The 21,465-nt window shown below is 40.3% G+C and overlaps 1 protein-coding gene across 1 annotated transcript in view; it reads left to right on the forward strand.

Annotated features, from left to right (window-relative positions):
* Positions 1–21,465, forward strand: part of ALMS1 (Alstrom syndrome 1) — a 147,444-nt gene that overhangs the window by 53,247 nt on the left and 72,732 nt on the right. Inside the window, exons 9-10 of the mRNA XM_006881006.1 lie at positions 266–348; positions 20,088–21,036. Coding sequence (XP_006881068.1) covers positions 266–348; positions 20,088–21,036 — 1,032 coding nt within the window. The remainder of the gene's footprint in view (positions 1–265; positions 349–20,087; positions 21,037–21,465) is intronic.

Consider the following 21,465-nt stretch of genomic DNA (forward strand, 5'->3'; position numbering starts at 1 on the left):
TCTCAGATGACTTGATGGCACAAAACAACAACATAGACTTGACCAAACCAGACCTGGATTGTACATGAATTTAGGAGAGTAGCATGTCTAATGTTAAGTGTCATAACTGTTCAGTATTTATTTTCATAAGAAGGGAGTTTATATTTTAGCATTTTAAGTTAATGCAGGATTATTTTATGTGTTTTTCCCCCCACAGGTAGATCACTCTAGTGTGGATTTTAATAAGTCCTTTTCATCAGCATTGACCCCATATGCTCCTCATAAGTCAACCAGAGAACTGGAATTCCACCCATCAGATCTCAGAATGTTGAGAGTCTTCCCTGAGGCTGTGTCCAAGACCCTGAGACAGTTAGCAGGTATGTAGAGAGGCGCTAACAGGTGTCTTCCACGTGGCTAGCTTGTTGGGCTGTGGTGAGTGGGAGGGTGAGTGTAGCAATCTTATGTTTTTAAAAAAATAAAAATAAAAATTTGAGATTCCTGAAATAATGTTAATACTTTGAGCTCTACATGTTTTGAAATACCAGATTTATTTTATTGGATGAGTCAGTTTTTTTAATTGAGTTTCTCATGACTATATTAAAACTGAATTATATAAAGGTGCCTAATAGTGGATTTAATTTGTTTTTACTTTTTTCTGTGACTTAAGTGAAAAATTGAACTAAGTTAGTGCCTAGAAAGATAGGAATGGATGCAGATAAGTTCGTGCCTAGAAAATTGAGATAGATGAGTCTTGAGATGCCAAACAATGTTCTTTCCTAAAGGAAATGAGTGATGGTGGAGGTAGAAGAAGGGATTTGAGACTTGATGAAGGCTTGGGATTTATGTCAAAGTGAATATACGAGAAAATGATGAAGCTGATGAAGAAGAGGGATGAAGATCTGCAGAGTTTGAAAAGTCAGCATAGGTTGAAGGCAGTGATTTTATTATATTGTCAGCCTGTACACATCAGCAGTTTTTTCTTTACGAAAACTAAGGAATGGAAAAGATGAATTACCTTTTTGGTTTAAGGATGGTTGTGGAAGGGAATTAAATGAGGGAGTGCTTGAGTTGATTAGCCTGCGTAAGTAAAAGCCAGAAGAGCTCTTGGTCTTAGAGAAAAAAGAAGGACCAGGGACTTATTTATGAAGTTGAATAGGTAAGATGGAAATGAGTTACCACGAGAGTTAGAAGGATGGGTAATTTGGTCAGATTGTGCTTGTAGATTTGATTTCTAGTGAGAATCAGTTTGGAGGGTGGTGAAAACCAGGGATTCACTCTGAGTTAGAAAGCAGCTGTTGAATAAAGATTATTGGAGTAAGCAGGTTGAGATTTTGAGGCTACAGCATCGAGTTGCTTCACTATGTTAAAGTATTTTCTGATTAGTGCAGGTGTAGCTTTGGGGTCTAGAGAAAGCTTGTGAACTAGACCTTGAAATCTCTAAAAAATAAATGAAAGTAACAGAATGGCAGAAAGTGATTGGTGGAGGGAAGATAGTGTAGAAGGGATGTATGAGCTGAGTTTAAAAAAAAAAGGAAACATTGCTTGTCTCAAGGAAGATGGAAAAGAATATGAAGAAATTTAAGTCAAGCAGGAAAATTCTGTTTTTGTTAGGTCTATGGGATGTGGAAGGTGACCACAGAGACAGTGCCCCATGTCCTCCAGCAGCGGAGTCGGAGATGACTCAGAGCTGGCTCTCCAGTGGGTTTCTGATGTCATAAATCGAGCGCAGCCTTTGGAATTAATGGTGCAGCTCCCTCCATACGACACCACCAGAGCTCCACCAAAGGGAAACATCAAGTTTTATTGGAGACAGAATATTATTTTATGAAAAATTTGAGGAAGATTGTTTACAAGGTGAATTATTCCCAAAAAGCACAGAGGAAAGGTTGAGGGTGGAGGGAGAGAAAACGAGATGGGAATGAGGGAGCAGAAGACGAGACTGGTAGGTGAGATTTCAGCGATGGGCATGATTGAGTGACTGGCCTCAGGCAGCCTCATTTTATCAGGTTCCTTCTGGTGCTAGAAGCAAGGACCCAGACTGTATTGGGTCTGGGGTCTTGGATGAGATGAGAACTGCTTCGGGTTTGAGAAGGGAATTCTGTCTAAAAACAACGTACTTAAGATCATGATTGCTGGTTGTGTGGGAGGCCTGTGTTTAAGGTTGTAGGTCACACTTCAGTCTGTTTCCCAAAGTGACCATCTTGCTTTGTATTCCCATCAGTGCAGTCACTTCAAGCAATGCAAGCTCCTCTTGCTCTGAATCCTGCCTAACTTCTGTTGTCGTTGTTTCAGGTTTTAGCTCTTTAGTTAGAATATATGATGCTCACTGGAGTGAATGGCTGACAGTGTTTGGCTGCTGACCAAAAGACTGATGGTTCAGGTCTCCCCAGAGGTGCCTCACAAGGAGGGCCTGGCTGTCCACTTCCGGAACATTAGCCACGGCAGACCTGTGGAACCCAGGTCTGCTGTGATGCAGAGGGGGACACTGTGAATTGGAATTGGCTGCTGAGTTTTGCTTTTAAATAAATGTATGGAGATAGCTCGTTTTAATTGGTGATTGACTAATGAGATGTGATGTTGAGTATCTTTACAACATTCGCACTAGCTGCTTTAATAAGAACGTTGCACTGCCCCTCTATGAAGGTCCCCCTCATCATGGTGCAGCATCAGGGCTGAGTGGATGCAAGCGAGCTTGGAGGTGGGATAGTGTGCGGTGATGTGGACTGTGACTACCAGGCACAGTGCCGGCTGGCCAGTGGATGTAAGGGCCTAACCCAGCACGTCCTCACCTTCCTCGGGGAGCTAAGCACCATAGCAGCCGCTGAGAAGGGTTCACAACTCAAATTTTTAATAAATAGAAAGACCCCCTGGAACTGGGGAGAACAGAGGACTCCCTGAAGGCATCATGTTGTTGTTGTTGTTAGGTGCCATCAAGTCAAGTACAGCTCAGCTCCATATGAATAGTAGATCTGAACCTCTTCCTGTCCTGTGCTGTCCACCTGGTCGAGGGTCTTCCTTTCCTTCACTGACCCTCTGCCTTTCTGAGCATCATGTCACTTCCCCAAGGAATAGCCCCTCCTAGCAACATGCCTGAAGTATATGAGGTGAACCTTTATCATCCTTGTCTCCAAGGAGCACTCGGGGTACACTTTCTCCAAGACATAACAGTTTGTTCTTTAGGCAGTCCATGGGATGTTCAGCAGTTTTTCTCCTGTCATCCTTGTTCATTGTCCAGAAAACAAAGCATACATCACCCTGAGATCCTCTTAAAACCTAGAGTCCTGCCTGTCCCTGAGATCACCTCCTTGTGAAGGAGCAGAGAGGCATGCAGTGGATGCTACTGCTTGTAAGATTAGTTTTTCTTGTTGCTGTTGTGTGTTGCCAAGTCAGATCTGACCCATAGCTGACCCTCCAGTGGATTTTCAGACAGTAAATCACAAGAGAGGAGATAGCCTATCCTCACTCAGGGCAGCTGGTGGGCTTGAACCCCCTTTATTGCAGCACAGCTTCTTACCACTAGGCCACCAGGGCCTGTCTTAAAAACCGTGTATGAGACAGGGGTCAACAGTTCTTTAGAAACAAAGATGAGTCAGTAAGGGGACAGGGAAAGCAGAGTACTGTAAAGAGAACAAACACCACAGAGGGAATGATGACACTCTGTTAAATCTCACTAATGGCAGTGTGTGCAGGAATTGTCTGAACTTTAATAAAAAACTTAATAAAGTAGTATTTTAAAAAGTCATTGCTTACCTCAAGGCCGTTTAGATTTTATTCTATGTTATCTCCTAGAAGTTGTAGAATTTGGTGTTTTACAGTTGAGTCTGTGATACTTTTTTTTTAAATTATTATTTTGTGTGTGTGTGTGTGTGTGTGTGTCTGTGTACCGTCAGATCAGATCTGACTGGTACAGGAGGAGATTGTCCTTCCTTTCCCGGCAGAGCATCTGGTGGATTCAAACCATGCGCCTCTGGGATTGCAGTGTAGCTTCTTGCCACTAGGCCACCAGAGCTCCCCTCTGTGATACATTTTGAGTTGATTTTTGGGAATGGTTGCATCTCGGTACTGCCAATGTATGATACGGAATATAGAGTTCTAAGAAGTCTCTTGTGTACTAATATCAGTCTTTGACCATTTGGCATGCAGTGGATGGTTTGTCCCTTTTATTCACACCCTCTTTTTAAAGACAAGTGTTGTGATATTTATATACTTTGAATACTTTATCACATGATATTATACTTTGTGTGTCAGCTATCAGAGAGGATTCCTGGGGAAAAAAGTTCATGGAATAGTGATGGGCCAGTTTCCTTTCCTTTCTGATCTTATACGTCTTTTGCTGTTACCATTCTTTTCTCATCTTTGAGGGTGGGATTAGCAACAGATTCTCTTGTTTTCAAAATCTGAGAATGCCTTATTATCTCTTCAGAAAGGAAGAATAATTACCATGAACATTGACTTCATACTCGTCAGTTCTTTTAGCTCTTGAAATAAACTTTTGTGCCATTTTGTTCTGGTTTCCTTATGTTCAGATGAGAATTCTGCTTTTATTTGAGTTGGTATTCCTGGCTATAAAATTTATCACTTGTCTGTAGTGGCTTTCTGAATTTTTTTCACGTAGCTTTTGGAAATTTAATTCTGATTTGTTTTGGTATGAATGTCTTTATACTATTTTGGGGCAGCTCTGGTGATATAGTCTGTAGTGGGTTGCACTGCTTACCCCAGGGCTGTGTGTCTCTGGCAGTTCAGATCTACCAGCTGCACTGAGAGGGAGATGTGAGCAGTCTCCCCTTGCTAAGGTTTATGGAGATCCAGGGAAGGGTTGCTGTGAGTTGGGGCTATCTCAGCATCAAAGAGTTTGGGGGTAAATTTTATGTCTTTCCCTAAACTTGTATTTGAATGTTTTTTGTTTTGTCACTTTTTCTTTTTTCTGGTGATAGAATTGTTAGATCCTTGTGGCTTTGTTCATTTTTTTGTGATTTCATTGTATTTTCTTTGCTATTCTTTGTAATTATTTATTTCATATTAAAATTTTTGATCCTTTTCAAGATTTAGGATTCAATTCTTTTATCTCAGGTCAGTCTTCTTAATGTATTATTGTATTATTTTTAAGTTCTGATAATTTCCATTTCCTTCATCTGAATAAATTTACGATGACTGTTTAAAAACCCTTGTAAGTTAATTCCAGCATCTGGATCTTCTTCTCCCCCCACCCCGAGTTGTGATCTGAGTAAACATTTACAAAGCACACTGAATTTTCATTCACTCTTTCATGCATCTTTTGCTCTATAATATTAATTGCAATACCCACAATATCTGATTGTGTATACAGTTGTATGTTACCCCGCATTGTAGATCATCTTTCCCTTAACCCAATTTTCACATGTTTATTATATACTTAACTAATTTGCACTCCTTTCCCTCCCTTCACACCTGGCAACCAAAGATGATCGTATCTGTACAGACATTTTTATTTTTAAGCTTTTTAGAATAGTAGCTTTATACAGTATTTAGTCTTATGTGCCTAACTAATGTCACTCAGCATAATTTCTTCTAGATTCGTCCATATTATGCAGTATTTCTCGAATTTATTATTGTTCTTCTGTGTTGGTTAGAATACCACTGTGTAATTGGACTAGAGTTTCATTTGGACTTAGACTGTTTATTCATAGATGGACTCGGGTCGATTTCATCTCTTTACTATTGTAAATAATGCTGCAGTGAACGTGGTGATGCATATATCGACTTATGTCACAGCACTTATTTCTTTAGGACATATACCTAATACAGGAATTGCGGGATCAAATGGTAGTTCCATTTTCAACTTTTTTTTTAAGTTTATTATTAATTTCAGTGAAAATTCACAGAGACTTTGGATTTCAATTCATTCATGGTTGTACTTTTCTCCCCTTCCAGCCCTCCCCCTCAGTACACTACTCTCTTGGAAAAGTAAAAGTCTTTGATTGTTTTATAATCCTGCTCCCCAGGTCCACTCCACTATACAGCCTTTGCTCTGGACTCCTGTCATGACAAAAATATCTAGTAATTTCCCCTCTTAAACAGTTTTCTCACTCTCCTCCCAACCCCTAGGTCAGTCCTGCTTCACAACAGTGGCACCATGCAGTATTTGTCCTTTTGTGACTGAGATACTTCACTCAGTATAATGTCCTCCAGGCTCACCCATTTTGAATAATATTGCATGAGTTCCTTGTTTTTCAATGCAGCATAGTATTCCATTGTGTAAATATACCACAGCTTCTCTAGCCATTCGTTTGTTGGTGGGCGCTTAGGTTGTTTGCAACTCTTTGCTATTGTGAACAAAGCAGCAATAAACATGGATGTGCATATATCTGCTTGGATGGCAGTTATGGTCTCTTCGGGGTAAATTTCCAGTAGTGGAATTGTTGGGTGAAATGGTATCTCTATTTGCTACTTTTTGAGAAAGCGCCATACTGCCTTCCACAGTGGTTGCACCATTTTACACTCCCACCAACAGTGAATAAGGGTTCCAGTTTCTCCACAATCTTGCCAGCATTTGTTGCATGCTGTTCTGTTAAATCTTGCAATTCTGACTGGGGTGAGATGATATCTCATAGTTGTTTTGATTATTTGCAGCTTTTTGAGAAAGCGCCATACCACCTTCCTCAGTGGTTGCACCATTTTACACTTCCACCAACAGTTAATAAGGGTTCCAGTTTCTCCACAGCCTCACCAGCATTTGCTGCTTGTTGTTCTGTTAAATTTTGCTATTCTGAGTGGGGTGAGATGATATCTCATAGTTGTTTTGATCATTTTCAACTTTTTTAAGCTGCTTTCCTTTTTTTTTTGGCTTTCCATTTTATATTCCAACCAGTAGTATATTTTTAATTTCTTCCCACTTTCCCCAGCATTTATTGTTTACTGTCTTATTGAACTGAGTTACTGTTGCTGGGGTATTGTTTTCCTTTATATCTGTCTAGATATTTATTGCTGTAATTTTACTTCTGAGTACTGCTTTTGCTCTGTCACAGAGATTTTGGTGTCTTATATTTTCATTCTTGTTGACTTCAAGAATTTTTTTATGTTTCTTCTATTACAAACTAGAAGCTCTGGTGGCTTAGTGGTAAGGAGTTGTGTTGCCAATGCAAAGGTAAGTGGTTTGAATCCACCAGCTGCTCTGTGAGAGAAAGATTGACAGTCTCCTTCAATGTGATTACTGCCTCTTAAAATCCACTGGAGGATGAGCTATGGGTTGGTTCTAACTTGATGTATACAACAACAGCAACAACTTTATACCATAGTGTTTAAATAAGATGTTATTTAGTTGTCATGCACTTGATCCCCCACACCCCTTTTTGATGGCATTGTGATCTGAGAAGATGCTTTATAATACTTTGAATGTTTTTTAAATTTATCGAGACTTGCTTTATGACCTAAGTTACAGTCTTTTCTGGAGGATGCACAGTTTGTCCTGGAGAAGAATATGCTTTATACTCTCTTGTTGGGTGGGCTGTGTACTATCTATATGAGATCCCTGTGGTTAACTTTACTGTTTTGACTTTCTTTTTGTTGAGTTTCTTTCTAGTCATTTGGTCTTTCATTGAAAGAGCTATATCAAAGTCTCCTGTTATGATAGCAGAGTTGTCATTTCTTTCTTCAACTCTCTTAAAGTTTGATTTTCATATCTTATAGCTCTGTCTTTTCATGGGTAGATACTAATTATATCATCTTATTCATTTGGATTTTTGATTGTTATGTAATGTTCTTCATTGTTCATTGTATCTTAACGTGACTTTTGTCTTGAAGTCTGTTTTGTTTTGGGGGGGGTTTTGTTTAAGTCTGTTTTATCAGAAACAAATATTAGCACCTCTGTTCAATTTTTGATTGCTGTTTTCGTGATATCTTTTTTTCTACCTGTTGATTTTTATTTCTCCTTTGTCATTATGTCTAAGGTGTATCTCTTCTCTTGATGGGCCATGTTTTTAAGTTAATTTTGCTTACCTTTCTCCAAAAGGATAAAAAGAGAGCCTACAGACAAGGGAAAATATTTGACAATGACATATCTGATAAGGGACTCATGTCTAACAACTCAATTACAAATAGGGCGGAAGAAAAGAAAAGACCCTTCACTAAGGAAAACAGTAAAGTGATTGTGAAGAAATGCTACAGATTTCTAGCTATTAGAGAGATACAAATCACAGCATCCACCAGACACCATCTGAGTTCAACAACAGAGTGTAGCAGGGACAGCAAATAACACATGCTGGTGAGGATGAAGGTAGATTGGAGCACTTAGCATTGCTGATAGGATTGTTAAAAGGTAGAAGCAAAGTGGAAGACATCCTGACATTTCCCAAAAATTGAAAATAGAAATACCATTTGTCCCAGCTACTGCACTACTGAGATTATATGTTAAAGAAAGAAGAGCTGCAGCACAGATATATTTATTGCAACACTATTCACAATAGCAAAAAGATGGACACCGTCCAAGCACCGTCAACAAAAGAATGGGTAGAGGCCTCCTCCACATTTCCTTTCCATGTTGGTAGTCCTGTCCCATCTATTATTTTCTAATAAATCTATTTTTACTTATTGTAAAAAAAAAAAAAGGGTAGAGGAACTGGTACATTCACACAATGGAATCGTATGTGGCATTAAAGGCAAAGGAAGAATTCATGAAGCACCACACAGTATGGATGAGTTTAGAGGACATTATACTGAGTAAAATAAGTCATTCACAAAAGGACAAGTTCCACAGAAGACCACTGCTACATATATATTAAAAAAAAAACACAAAAGAAAAACAAAAAACAACACAACAGAACACAACAAAAACTAGAGAACAGTTTACTTGTAGAAAGAATCAATCACATATGGTTATGGGGAAGGAAGAGGAGCGTACAGAATGAATGCAGTCAGTAAGCACTTTACTAGACTAGGTGTGGGGAAGAACCGTGTAAAATGAAGGGATGATCAGACTGTGTATGTATTGTAGTCAATAAATATGGAACCTCAGTCTCCTCTTCATTTATCATGATGCTACCAGTTGGCCCAGAGGTGAGAATCTTTTCTTCTTGATGTTGAGCTTCAATCCGTATTAAAGACTACAGTCCTTCACCTTTTGCCGCAAGTGCTTCAGGTCCTCAAGCAAGGTTGTATCATCTGCATACCACAGGTATAAGTCTTCCTCCAATCTTGATGCCACACTCCTCATAAAGCCTTGCTTCCCGAATGATCTGTTTTATATACAGATTGAAAAGGTTGCACCCTTGACTCACTTCTTACCTGATGGGGAACCATGCAGTGTTTCCTTGCTCTGTTCTGAGGACTGCTTCTTGGTCCAAGTATAAGTTTCATATAAGCATGATCAGATGTTCTGAGATTCCCATTTTCTTCAAGACTAGCCACAATTTATTGTGATCCACACAAGTCAAATGCCTAGTCAAAGAGATTGAGGTTGCTATCAATTCCAGTTTGCTTGGATTCACAGTCAACACTCTTAATTAACACCAGCAGTCAGGAAATCAGAAGACAAATTGCTTTGGGAAAATCTGCTGTCATGGACCTCTCCAGAGTACTGAAAAGCTACAATGTTAGTCTAGATACAGAGGTACACCTAATCCAGGCCATGGTATTCTCAATTACTTGTTATGCTTCAGAAAGTTGAACAATGACTAGGGATGTCAGAAGAAGAATTGATGCCTGCGAGTTGTGGTGCTGGAGAAGAGTCTTGAACATACCATGGATTGGTAAGAAAACAAATAGTTCTGTCTTGGAGAGGGTGAAACCAAGTCTCTCTTTGTAGGCTAGGATTTTGAAGCTCCACCTCACTTATTTTGGGCACGTGGCCAGGAGAGATCGGTCCTTGGAGAAGGACATCATGCTCAGAAAGGTGAACAGACAGTGCAGGAGAGGGAGACCCTAGATGAAATGGATTGATACAGTAAATCGGATGATGGGGGTTGGTGTGTCAGAATTAATGAGACTGGGTCAGGACAGGAAAGGGTTCAGATCTTGCTGGACATAGGGTCGCTATGCATTGCAGGTGACTCAGTGGCACATAACAAACAGTAGTAATAAACTATGACAGGTTTGGAAGCAGGAGTGGCATCCACTTCCTAAATAACATGCCTCCAGAAACTCTATGAACTTTGATAAATGTCAATAGTTATAGAGGACCATCAGGCCTTTTGTTCATGGGGTTGCTGTGAGTCGCACTTGACTCGAAGGCGATCAACAACAACAATGTGGAAAGGGATATACATGACTGACTGACTGACTGACTAGGGAAAAAAATTTTTTAAAAAGCCAAGAAATGTTTCACAAGTAGAAACCATCCCAGAGGGTTGACGTTAGGGGGAGAGGAACAGAGTTTAGTGTATGACGGGTGAGTTGACTAGAAAGGCAAGGTGAAGATTTGATGAGATGTTTTAATAAATCACATTGATAGATTGTAGTTATAAAACAAAAGGTGCAGAAGTGATTGGATGAAAGCCAGTTTTTTAAGCTCTACTAGACAGTGCCACATCAGAAGATGCTTCCTGACACAACACGTTGTTTCAGTGTTGAAGAAAGATTGTATCAAATGAAAATGAACATTATCAGATGGAGTTACCACGCAGGCCTGTGGATTTGGGGCTTATCCTTTTACTTACATGTTAAGTACATGTGCTCTTTCTATCAGCTGTGTCTTCCACCACCTGTGCCTTTTCCCAATGTAGTATGGTCAGAATATTTACTCTGAATATAATAGAATATTTACTCTGTGAAGCTGGGATTTGTGTGTCTGTGTTTTCATTGTTTTGTCACCTCTATCCATCTGTACCTGGCACATAGTAAACACTGAGTGTTTGAATGAACAAATGAATATGTGCTTCCCCTGTCAAATCCTGTCCTTTATATCACAGTGATTCACTTTCCACCGATACATAGAAATACTATATTAATATATTTAATATTTCTGTTAATACAGGAGGTTGAGTTTGCTAGTGCTGCTAAGACTTGCAAATTCCCCTCCCATTTACCTTGAATCCATCTTATGTATTGCTGAAAATATAGATCTTTTTGTAGGATGTTGTTACTGTGTGATTTCAAGGTGGAACTAGCTCATTAACAGACCCTCCAGTGGGTTTTCAGAGGCAGTTAATAGCAGGAGAGGAGATTACTCAGACTTCTACTGAAGAGCAGGTGGTGGGTTCCAGCCACTTGCCTTTGGGATTGCAATGCAGCTTACCACTAGGCCACCAGAACTCCTTATTTGTAATATTGTTGCTATGTGCTTTTGAGTTGACTGGGACTCATAGCAACCCTGTGTACAGTAGCTCTGAACCCTGCCCTATGCAGAACTAATCTCACTGTCTCTGACACACTTGCTTCCATTACCCCAGTTACTGTGTCAGCCAAGGTCTTCCTCTCCTGTGCTGACCCCCCATCCTTCCAAGCATGATGTCTTTCTCCAAGGACTGGTCCCTCCTGGCATTATGCCCAAAGCATGTTAAGACAGAGTTTTAAAACTTTTGCCTCCAAGGAGCAGCCTGATTTCATTGTCTCCAGGACAGACCTGTTTATACTCTTGGCAGTCCTTGGTAGTATGTTCCGTACTTTTCTCCAGCACCACAACTCAAATGTCATCAATTCTTTTGTCATCCTTAGTCATTGTCCAACTCTCTGACGCATGACAAGTAATTGCAGAGACCATAGCTTGGATCAAGCACACCTTGGTCTGTAGATTGACATCATTTGTCTTCAGCACTCTGGAGATGTCCCTGACAGCACACTTTCCCAGAGCAGCTTCTCGTTTGCTTTCATAACGGCTGATGCCAAGAGTAGATCTGAGCAGACTGAAATTGTTAACAGTCTCTTCTCCATTTCTCATGGCGCTGCCAGTTGGCCCGATGGTGAGACATTTTGTTTTCTTGATGTTGAGGGGCAATCCATATTGAAGACTACAGTCCTTTGACCTTCTGCAGCAAACACTTCAGTTCTTCCTTAGTTTTGGCAAACAAGGTTGTGTCATTTGCATAAAGCAAATTGTTAATGAGGCTTCCTCCAATCCTGATGCCACATTTCTTCTCATAAAGTTCAGCCTCCCAAATGATTTGTTCCACATATAGATTGAAAAGGTATGGAGAAAAGATGCACTTCCTTCTTGATTTTGAATTATGCAGTATTTCCTTGCTCTGTTCTGATGACTACTTCCTAGTCTAAGTTTTTCATGAGCACAGTCAACTGTCCAAAGGTTGCCATTCTGCTCAAGATAAGCCACAATTTGTTCTTATCCACACAGCCAAATGTCTCTGGTACTCTCTGCTTTCAGCCAAGATCCATCTGACATTGACAATGATGTCCCTAGAGCCATGGCCTCTTCTAAACCCAGCTTGTATTTCTGGTGGTTTCCTGGTGATGTATTGTTCACATTTTTAGATAATCTTCAGCATTTTACTTGCATGTGATATTAGTGATAATTGTTCAATAATTTCCAGAACTTTGTTGGATCACCCTTTTTTTTGTTTTGTTTTGTTTTTTTTTAATGGGAATAAATAGAGATCTCTTCCAGTCAGTTGGCCAGGTAATTGTCCTCCAAATTTCTTGTCAAAACCTGGTGAGCATTCCAGTTTGTTGAAATACGTCAATTGGTATTCCATCAATTCTTGGGGCTTTGTTTATTTCTGCTTCCTTCAGAGCAAAAAAGATCTTTTATTAAAAAAAAAACCAAAACAAAAAAACCACCACTTTTTTATTCCCATTTTCTTTTCCCGCCCCGACCTCCCTCAACCCTCCCTGCAATGCACCCCTAGTTCCAGATTGTTGTCATACAAAGGTATTTTGGGTCACAAAGTAAGCCTCAATATACTAAACAACATAGAAATAATACAGACAAGATTCTCAGACCACAAAATTAGAAATTAGTGCTACAAAGGACACACTGACAAAGGAGATTAATCAGAACTGGCTTTGACAAGCACTTGTGGCAATTGGACAATTAAAATAGACATGGGGGGGAAGAAGAACGAACTGGGGAGGAGGGTAGAGAAAGCAGTGCAACAATGAAGGAATGAAAACCCAAAATCCCTGTAAATGTTCATTAAAACTAATAAAATTTAATAATAATAAAAAAAAGAAATTAGTGCTACAGAATTAGAAATCAACAAGACGACAAAGGAGAAAAAAACCATACACTTGGAAGCTGAACAATGTCTTTCTTGAAAATGATTATGTAATAGAAGGGTAAAAAAAGACATTAAAAAGTTTCTTGAAACGCTTGAGAATGAAAACACAACAAAATCTCTGGGATACCGCAAAAGCAGAACGTAGAGGTCAATTCAAAGCAGTAAGCCAGCACATCAGAAGATAATTTAAAATGATAATTGATTATTTAAACCAGCATCACCAACGAGTAGAAAAAGAACAGCCAAAAACCCTAAAAGTCTTTATGAGATAGAAGGTTCTTAAAATTAGGGCAGAAATAAATGGAATAGAAAACAGAAAAACAATTGAAATTATTAATAAGACCAGGAGTTGGTTCTTCAAAAAGGTCAATAAACTTAGCAGACCACTAGTAAAGTTAATAATGGAAAAGAAAAAAAAAGACAGATAACTTGAATAAGAGATGAAAGAGGCGACAACACAAAAGAACCACCTGAAATTAAAAGGTTAACAGTAGAACATTATGTAAGGCTATACCCAAATATGGAAACCTAGAGGAAATGTACCAATACTTAGAAACTTAAAACCTACCCAAAATGACACAGATTGAAGTAGAACACCTGAACAGATCCATTACAAAAGAAGAAATGGAACAGATCGTAAGACAACTTCCAACTGAAAAAACCCCCCTGAACCCAGGGGGTTTTACTGATGAATTTTATCATGCATTCAGAGAAGAGCTGTCACCAATTCTATATAAAGTATTTCAGAAAATAGAAAAAGACAGAATACTCCCAAACTCATACCAAAGTCACGTAAAGACACCACCAAAATACAAAACTTTAGGTCAGTATCTCTCATGAATATAGATAAAAGTCCTCAGTAAAATCCTGGCTAATAGAATCCAACAGTACATTAAAAATTTAAAAATAATGACCAAGTTGGATTCATAACAAGAATGCAAGGATGGAAAAACAAGCAATGTACTTTATCACATTAACAGCAAAAACAAGAACCACATGGTTCTGTTAATTGATGCAGAAAAGGCCTTCGACAAAATCCAGCAACTCTTCCTGATTAAAGCACTCAACAAAATAGGAATAGAGGAGAATTTCCTCAATGTAGTGAAAAGTATATATGCAAAACCAAGAACCAACATTTTTCTCAATGGAGAGAGATTAAAGGCATTCTCCTTGCGAACAAGACCTAGGCAAGAATGTCCACTATTTGCTCCTCTTTTCAATATGGTATTAAAAATATTAATGAGAAGGGAGCTCTGGTGGCTTAGTGGTAAGAAGCTGCACTGCAATCCCAGAGGTACATGCTTCGAATCCACTAGATGTTCTGCTGGAGAAGGAGGGCAATCTCCTCCTGTACTGATCAGATCCACTTGACGGTATACACACATACACAAAAAAAAAAAATAAAAAAATGTAAAAAAATTAAAGAGCGATAAAGCAAGACGAAGTAAGATGTATACAGGTTAGAAAAGAGGAGGTAAAACTTACCTCTCCATACAGTTGATATGATAGTATACTTCAAAAACCCTAAAGATTCAGCGAGAAAACTATTGGACATAGTCAACCAATTCAGCAAAGCAGTAGGATACAAAATCAGCATACAAAAATTAGTTGGATTTCTCTGCTATACAGAGAGACCCACAGTAAGCAGAGTAATACTGAAAAAGAGAAAGTAAGAGGCATCCCACTACCTGATTCAAATCGTACTACACAGTTGTCCGGACAGTGTGGTACTGGTATAGTGACAGACACACAGATCAGTGGAGTCAAATTGAGGGTCCAGAAATCAGCTCATCTACCTGTGATCAGCTGATTTTTGACAAGGAGACAAAAATCAGCTAAGTGGGGAAATAACAGCCTCTTTAACAAATGGTGTTGGCAGAATTGGAAAACCACGTGCAGAAAACTTAGCACGTTGCCGCACACTTTTAAATTGACGACCGTGTGCTCGCTTCGGCAGCACATATACTAAAATTGGAACGATACAGAGAAGATGACACGCAAATTCGTGAAATTGACGACTGTGCTTAGAAACACGTTTGCCATCATTTGTGGCAACGTGTTAACAAGACTCGTACCTCATACCATACACAAAAACCTATGCATGGTGGAACAGGCACCTTGAAGTAAAACCAAAGACTATAAAATTAATCAGAGAAACAACTCTAGAATCCCTAATCCACAACATGGCCAATCTTCCAAGAGTAATGAAAAGCCTACAAGGAGAGAATAAAGTAGATGAACGGGACCTTGTAAGAATCAAATACCTATGGATTTCAACAAAAATTTCTCCCAACAGTGTAAAAAGAAAACCCACAGACTAGGGAAAAATGTATCTGATAAGGGATTTATATCTAAAATTTATAAAATACTCCACCTCAACAAGAAAACGGTGAACACCAATCACAAAATGGGCACAGAATGTAAGAGACCTCTAGAGAAGACATTCAAATGGCGCGCGCGCGCACACACACACAGAGAAATGTTCAAAATTCCCAGCTATCAGAGAAATATGAATCAAAACAACTATGAGATACCGTCTCACCCCAGCCACAAATAGCAGAGTTCAACAGGGGCAGCAAGCCACCAATGCTGGCGAGGTTGTGGAGAGATTGGAACTCTGATTCACTGCTGGTAGGAATATAAAATTGTACAAGCACTATTGAAACTGATCTGGAGTTACCTCAAAAAATTGGGGTGGGGGGCGGAAGTCAGAAATAGAAATACCATTTGACCTAGCAATTCCACTACTGGAAATATACCTTAAAGAAACCAGAGCCATGCTTTCCTTGCTCCCCACACAAGGGTCCATACGACATCGTTCTGGTTCCTGTTATAACTTAAAGGGGAAACTTCCACAACGTCTGGAGCCCTTGATGTCCTGCAGATGAAGGAGGAGGATGTTCTCAAATTCCTTGTAGCTGGAACGCATTTGGGCGGCACCAACCTTGACTTCCTGATGGAACAACAGTACATCTACAAAAGGAAAAGTGATGGCATCTACATCGTAAACCTGAAGAGGACCTGGGAGAAGTTGCTCTGGGCTGCTCGCACCATTGTTGCCATTGAAAATGCAGTTGATGTCAGTGTCATATCTTCTAGAAATACTGGCCAGAGAGCTGTTCTGACGTTTGCTGCTGCTTCTGGGGCGCTTCACTCCTGGAACCTTCACTGGCCAGATCCAGACAGCCTCGTCTGGTGGTTACTCATCCCAGGGCTGACCACCAGCCTGTGACAGAAGCATCTTACATTAACTTGCCCACCATTGCCCTGAGTAACACAGATTCTCCTCTGCACTATGTAGACGTTGCTATCCCATGCAACAACAAGGGAGTTCACTCCGTGGGTCTGATGTGGTGGATGCTGGCCCGCGAAGTCCAGTGCATGTGTGGCACAATCTCCTGAGAGCACCCGTGGGACGTCATGCCTGATTTGTACTTCTACAAAGATCCGGAAGAGATTGAAAAGGAAGAGCAAGCAGGTACTGTTGAAAAGGCTGTGACCAAGGAGGAGTTTCGGGGAGAATGGAAGCCCCGGTCCTAAATTCACTGCTGCTCAGCCCGCAACTGAAGACTGGTCTGCAACCCCCACTGCTCAGGCCACTGAGTGGGTCAGAACAACCACTGAATAGTCTTAAACTGTCTTTTAAAAAGTGGAAATAAGGTTGATGGAAAATGAACAAAACGTTTCATTTTAAAAAAAGAAACAACAGAGCCATGACTCACAGATAATATGCACACCCATGTTTACTGCTGTGTTATTCACAATAGCAAAGAAATGAAAGTAACCCAAGTGCCCATCAACAAACAAATGGATACATTAGCACAATGGAATATTACACAACGCTAAAAAAACAGTGAACTCGTGAAACAAACAACGTGGGGAAGCTTGGAGGACATTAAGCTGAGTGAAATATATCAGTCACAAAAGGACAAACACTGCATAACATCACTGTTACAGGACAGATGTTGTAGAGACAATGGGGAAAGAGTGGTAAAGAATGAACACTGCATTAGAACAGATGAGGGAAAGAAAACTCTCCAAAAGGAATATATATGATTAGGGATAATATGTATGCCAACCATCTGTAATAATGAGTGCATTGTGGGGTGGCCTGGGGGCATGACAGTGTAGGAAGTGGAAGAAAATGTGCAACAATGAAAAAAGTGAAATCAGTAAATATTAAAAAGATAAATATGTCAAGTGTTATTCCTTCAATTCCTGAGGCCTTGTTTTTGCCTTCAGAGCAACTTGAACTTTTTTCTTTCTCACCATTGCCTCTTAATAATTTGTCGTTTCATGAAATTTTTCTGTCAGCCATTTCTTTTTGGTACAGTGATTCTGTGTACTCCTTCAATCTTATTTTGATGCTTCCTAGATAATGGAATATTCTGCCCATAGCATCTTTGAGTATTGCAACTCTAGGCTTGAATTTTTCAGTTCATTCAGCAGGCGAAATACAGAATGATTTGGTTCCTTTTGATTTTCTAACTCCAACCCTTTGCAGATTCCCTTTAATTACCTTCCTGATTTCTTCCTTTTGCTTTGGTTTCTTGGCTTTCTAGTGCAGTCAGTATTCAGTCTCTTCCGGTATCCATCTCAGTCTTTTCTTCGTCCTCTGTCTTTGTAATGACTTTTCACAATCTTCATGGTTGATATTCTTGATATCCTCCCACAGATCATCTGGTCTTTGTCCATTAGTGTTCGAGGCCTCAAGCCTGTTTTTGTAGTATAGCTTTGATAAAAACTAGTTTCTTATGTCATTTAGAATTAAGTCCAGACTTGTCAGTGTAATTTTCATTTTCCAGGCTTCATAAATTACATGAATGTGTGTTAAGGGGGGGGGGGGCAGATATATGTCTGTTAGGAGAATCTGTAGTTTTTCTCTTTAATCTGTTGTTTTCACTCCTACACATCTTGCTTCAGTGTACCAAGGTTGTAAGAACCTCGGGATTCTTTAACCTACCCAAGTTCCCCGGATTGTTTACGTAGCTGGAGAGAAGGAGTAACATCTCGCAGCTGAAGAGCAGGCTTATTGTTGCTGTCAAAGTGGTGGACCCTCAGCCTCATCAGCCGTGACAAGGCGCACAGTAGGTATAGCACGCATGTGTTGCTTTGTCTTAATGCCTTCCCTCACGGGACTTGAGGGCAAGAGGAACCCATGTATATCCTTTTATGATCCTGTAGCTTTCACTACTGTAGATATTTAAGCTTTTTGCTTCTGTTTCATTATTCTGTTGTTTACTTCCAGCTTCCATGGAACTAGTTAAGTGCCATCAGGTTGATCACAGTTCATAGGGTCCTTTGATCACCAGCCTGTACCTCCCTCACTATCTCCCTCGTGTTCAAGCCCGTTGTGATAGTCCTTGTCAATCCATCTTCCGGATTTTTTCCGACCTTCTGTCTTTCCCAGCATGATGGCGTCCAAGGAGTTGTCCCTCCCGGCAGCATGCCCAGAGTATGTGAGATGACGTTTTAGCATCCTTGCCTCTAAGAATCACTCTGGTGGCACTTCGTCCAAGACAGACTTATTTTTTTTGACAGTCCTTGGAATATTCAGTACTCTTTTCCAGCACCATAACTCAAAGGCATCAATTCTAGTATCCTTCTAGTATCATTGTCCAGTTTTCAGATTCATAGGAAGCTAATGAAAATACCATGGTTTGGATCCGTCTTTAAGGTCACTGTGGAGCTCTTTAGGACTTCAGAGAGGTACCTGACAGCTGATTTTTCCAGTGAAGCACATCTTTTGATTTCATGACTACTGCTACCATGGATTCATGGATTCAAGTAAATTGCAGTCATTGACAACTTCAGTCTTTTCTTTGGCTTTCATGATGATGTTGCCTGTTGGTCTAGTAGTGAGAATTTTTCTTCTCCCCCCCCATACCTTCCCTTCATCCCCAAAATGGTGCAAACCTGTGATTTCCCTCTGTCCACCCTCACCCTTCTGCTCCCATCCTTCCCCCCCACTTAGGTCTCTTTATTCTTCTATTTTTACAATAATGGTCTTATGTAGTATTTTTCCTTATGAGACTGTGTTCACTCAGCATAATGCTCTTTAGTCTTTCCCAAGAGATGTAGTAGTTGTCTAAAACGTTACTCCTGTGTGCTGCGTAGTATTCCATCATGTGAATGTACCATGATTCTCAATCCATTCTATTGTGGTTGGACATTTGCACTGTTTCCATGTTCCTGCAATTGTGAATAACACTACAATGAACATTGGTATACAAATAATCCATTTGTGTCTTGATTCTAATTTCCTTGGGGGATATTACTCGCAGTGGAATAGCTGGGTCGTATGGAGCTTCTGTGTTCAGGTTTTTGAAGAAATGCCAAACTGCCTTCCAGAGTTCTTTCCCCGTCAGTAGGTTTTCTTTTCACCCTATTGGAAAAAGCGTTTGATGCACACAAGGATTCAGAGGTTTTTGTTTTCTTGATGTTGAGATGTGACTCAGATTGAAGACTGTAGTCAGATTTTTTGCTTCACCTCAGCTTCACTTTCTGCAAAAAGTGTGCCATCTAAGGAAAAATAAAATCCTAGACCTGATAATATTATTCTGTGCCATTCCATTATATCTATTTACTATTATAAAATTAACGTTTAACCATTATTCTTTTTAGCATTTAAATTATAGTTTGCTTTTTAAAATGGCTTTGCAATGAATATGTTTATCTTCTTCAAGAAGTACTTCTTTAGGATTTATTTCTGATACTCAAGAGAAAGGTTTTTCTATTTATTTTTTTTTTTAAGTTCAGAGGTGATTCTTTGAAATTCAAAATACAGCATTTAAAAAAAAATCTATACATGTATAATCTCTTTTCTTTAGGAGATACTGCTCAAGGAGGCACAGCTGAAATTCCTCAGAGCACCTTGAAATCAGGCTGTACTGCCTCTTCTCGAGATTCAGACATTAGATCATATATGCCCTTGCGTACTGAAGCCCTGTCTCAGTTGACTTTAAGGTCCCCTCAACACAAGACCGTGGTTGACCACACCAGTGTTTTCTACCACCAGACTTTGCCAGACAGTCATCTGAGTGATCAAACTCCGGAAGTTTCAGCAGTCCCTGCGCTGGCAAAGCAAAGGATTGAAAAACCACCAGTACCTTATAGCTCCCACTCATCCAGGCAGAAGCCTAGGGCTTCATATGGCTATGAATTCTCAGATGTTTATCTAGCTGAGAAAGCTCTGAAAGATCCAGAGTCTGCTGGCCAAGCTGATGAGAGCTCTGAGATAGCAAGGCTAGCCGCGAGTCGCTCCACACACAGAGGGAAAGCGAGTCTTGGCTACACACAGGCATTGCCAGACAGTGATCTAACTGAAGAGATCCTTGTAGCTGCTCCTGGACCAGCTGCCTGGAAGACTGAGATAGAAACGGTTCCCTCCAGCTCATCCTCATACAGAGGGAAGCCCAGTGCTTTATTCCGTCAGGAGCTGTCAGATAGTCATTTTCCTGAAGAGCTGCTAAAGAGGCCAGCTGACCAGATTGGGACACCCAAAGTCCTCTCTAGTTTTTTACAAAGAGAACAGCCTGATTCTCTTTACCAGCAGGCATTACCAGATAGCCATCTAACTGAGGAGGCACTGCAACAAAGTTCACCTATTCCTGGCATGCTACCTGCCCAGAAGACCAGGCTGCCAGTCTTTGAGAATTATTACTATCAAAGAGAAAAGGCTGGTGCTTCTAACCAGCAGGCGTGGCTAGATAGTCATCCGACTGAACAGGCCCTGAAAATGTCACCTGTTCCTGGCATGCCACCTGCTCAGAAGACTGGAATGGTAACAGTGCCCACTAGTTCCTACCTAAGCAGAGAAAAGCCTGGTGTTTTATACCAACAGGGATTGCCAAATAGTCATGTTACTGAAGAGGCTCAGAAAGGTTCATTTGTTCCCAGACAACCTGAGCAGAAGGTGGGCATACCAACAGTACCCTCTAGTTTCCAGTCACACAGAGAACAGCCTAGTACTTTGTCCCAACAGGCATTTACTGACAGCCAGCGAACTGAAGAGGCTCTGAGAAGTAAACGTGTTCTTGAATCAGCTGACCAGCAGCCTGGAATCCCCGCATTGCCTGTTAGTTCGTACCCGCAAGAAGGAAAAGCTGGTGTTTATTACAAACAGACATTACCAGATAGTTATCCATATGAACAGCTTCTGAAAGGTCCTGTTATTTCTGGACAAAATGGTCAGAAGACTGGGACACCAACAGTGTCATATAGTTCTTACCCACAGAGAGAGGAACCTGGTGGTGTTTTCTACCATCAGGAGTCACCAGATAGTCTTCCAAGTGAGGAGGCTGTGAGGGGGTCACCTGTTCCTGGCGTAGCAGCTGACCAGAAG

Source organism: Elephantulus edwardii, unplaced genomic scaffold (assembly GCF_000299155.1).
Source record: "Elephantulus edwardii isolate Elephantulus edwardi_28Jun2011 unplaced genomic scaffold, EleEdw1.0 scaffold00011, whole genome shotgun sequence".
NCBI lineage: Eukaryota > Metazoa > Chordata > Mammalia > Macroscelidea > Macroscelididae > Elephantulus > Elephantulus edwardii.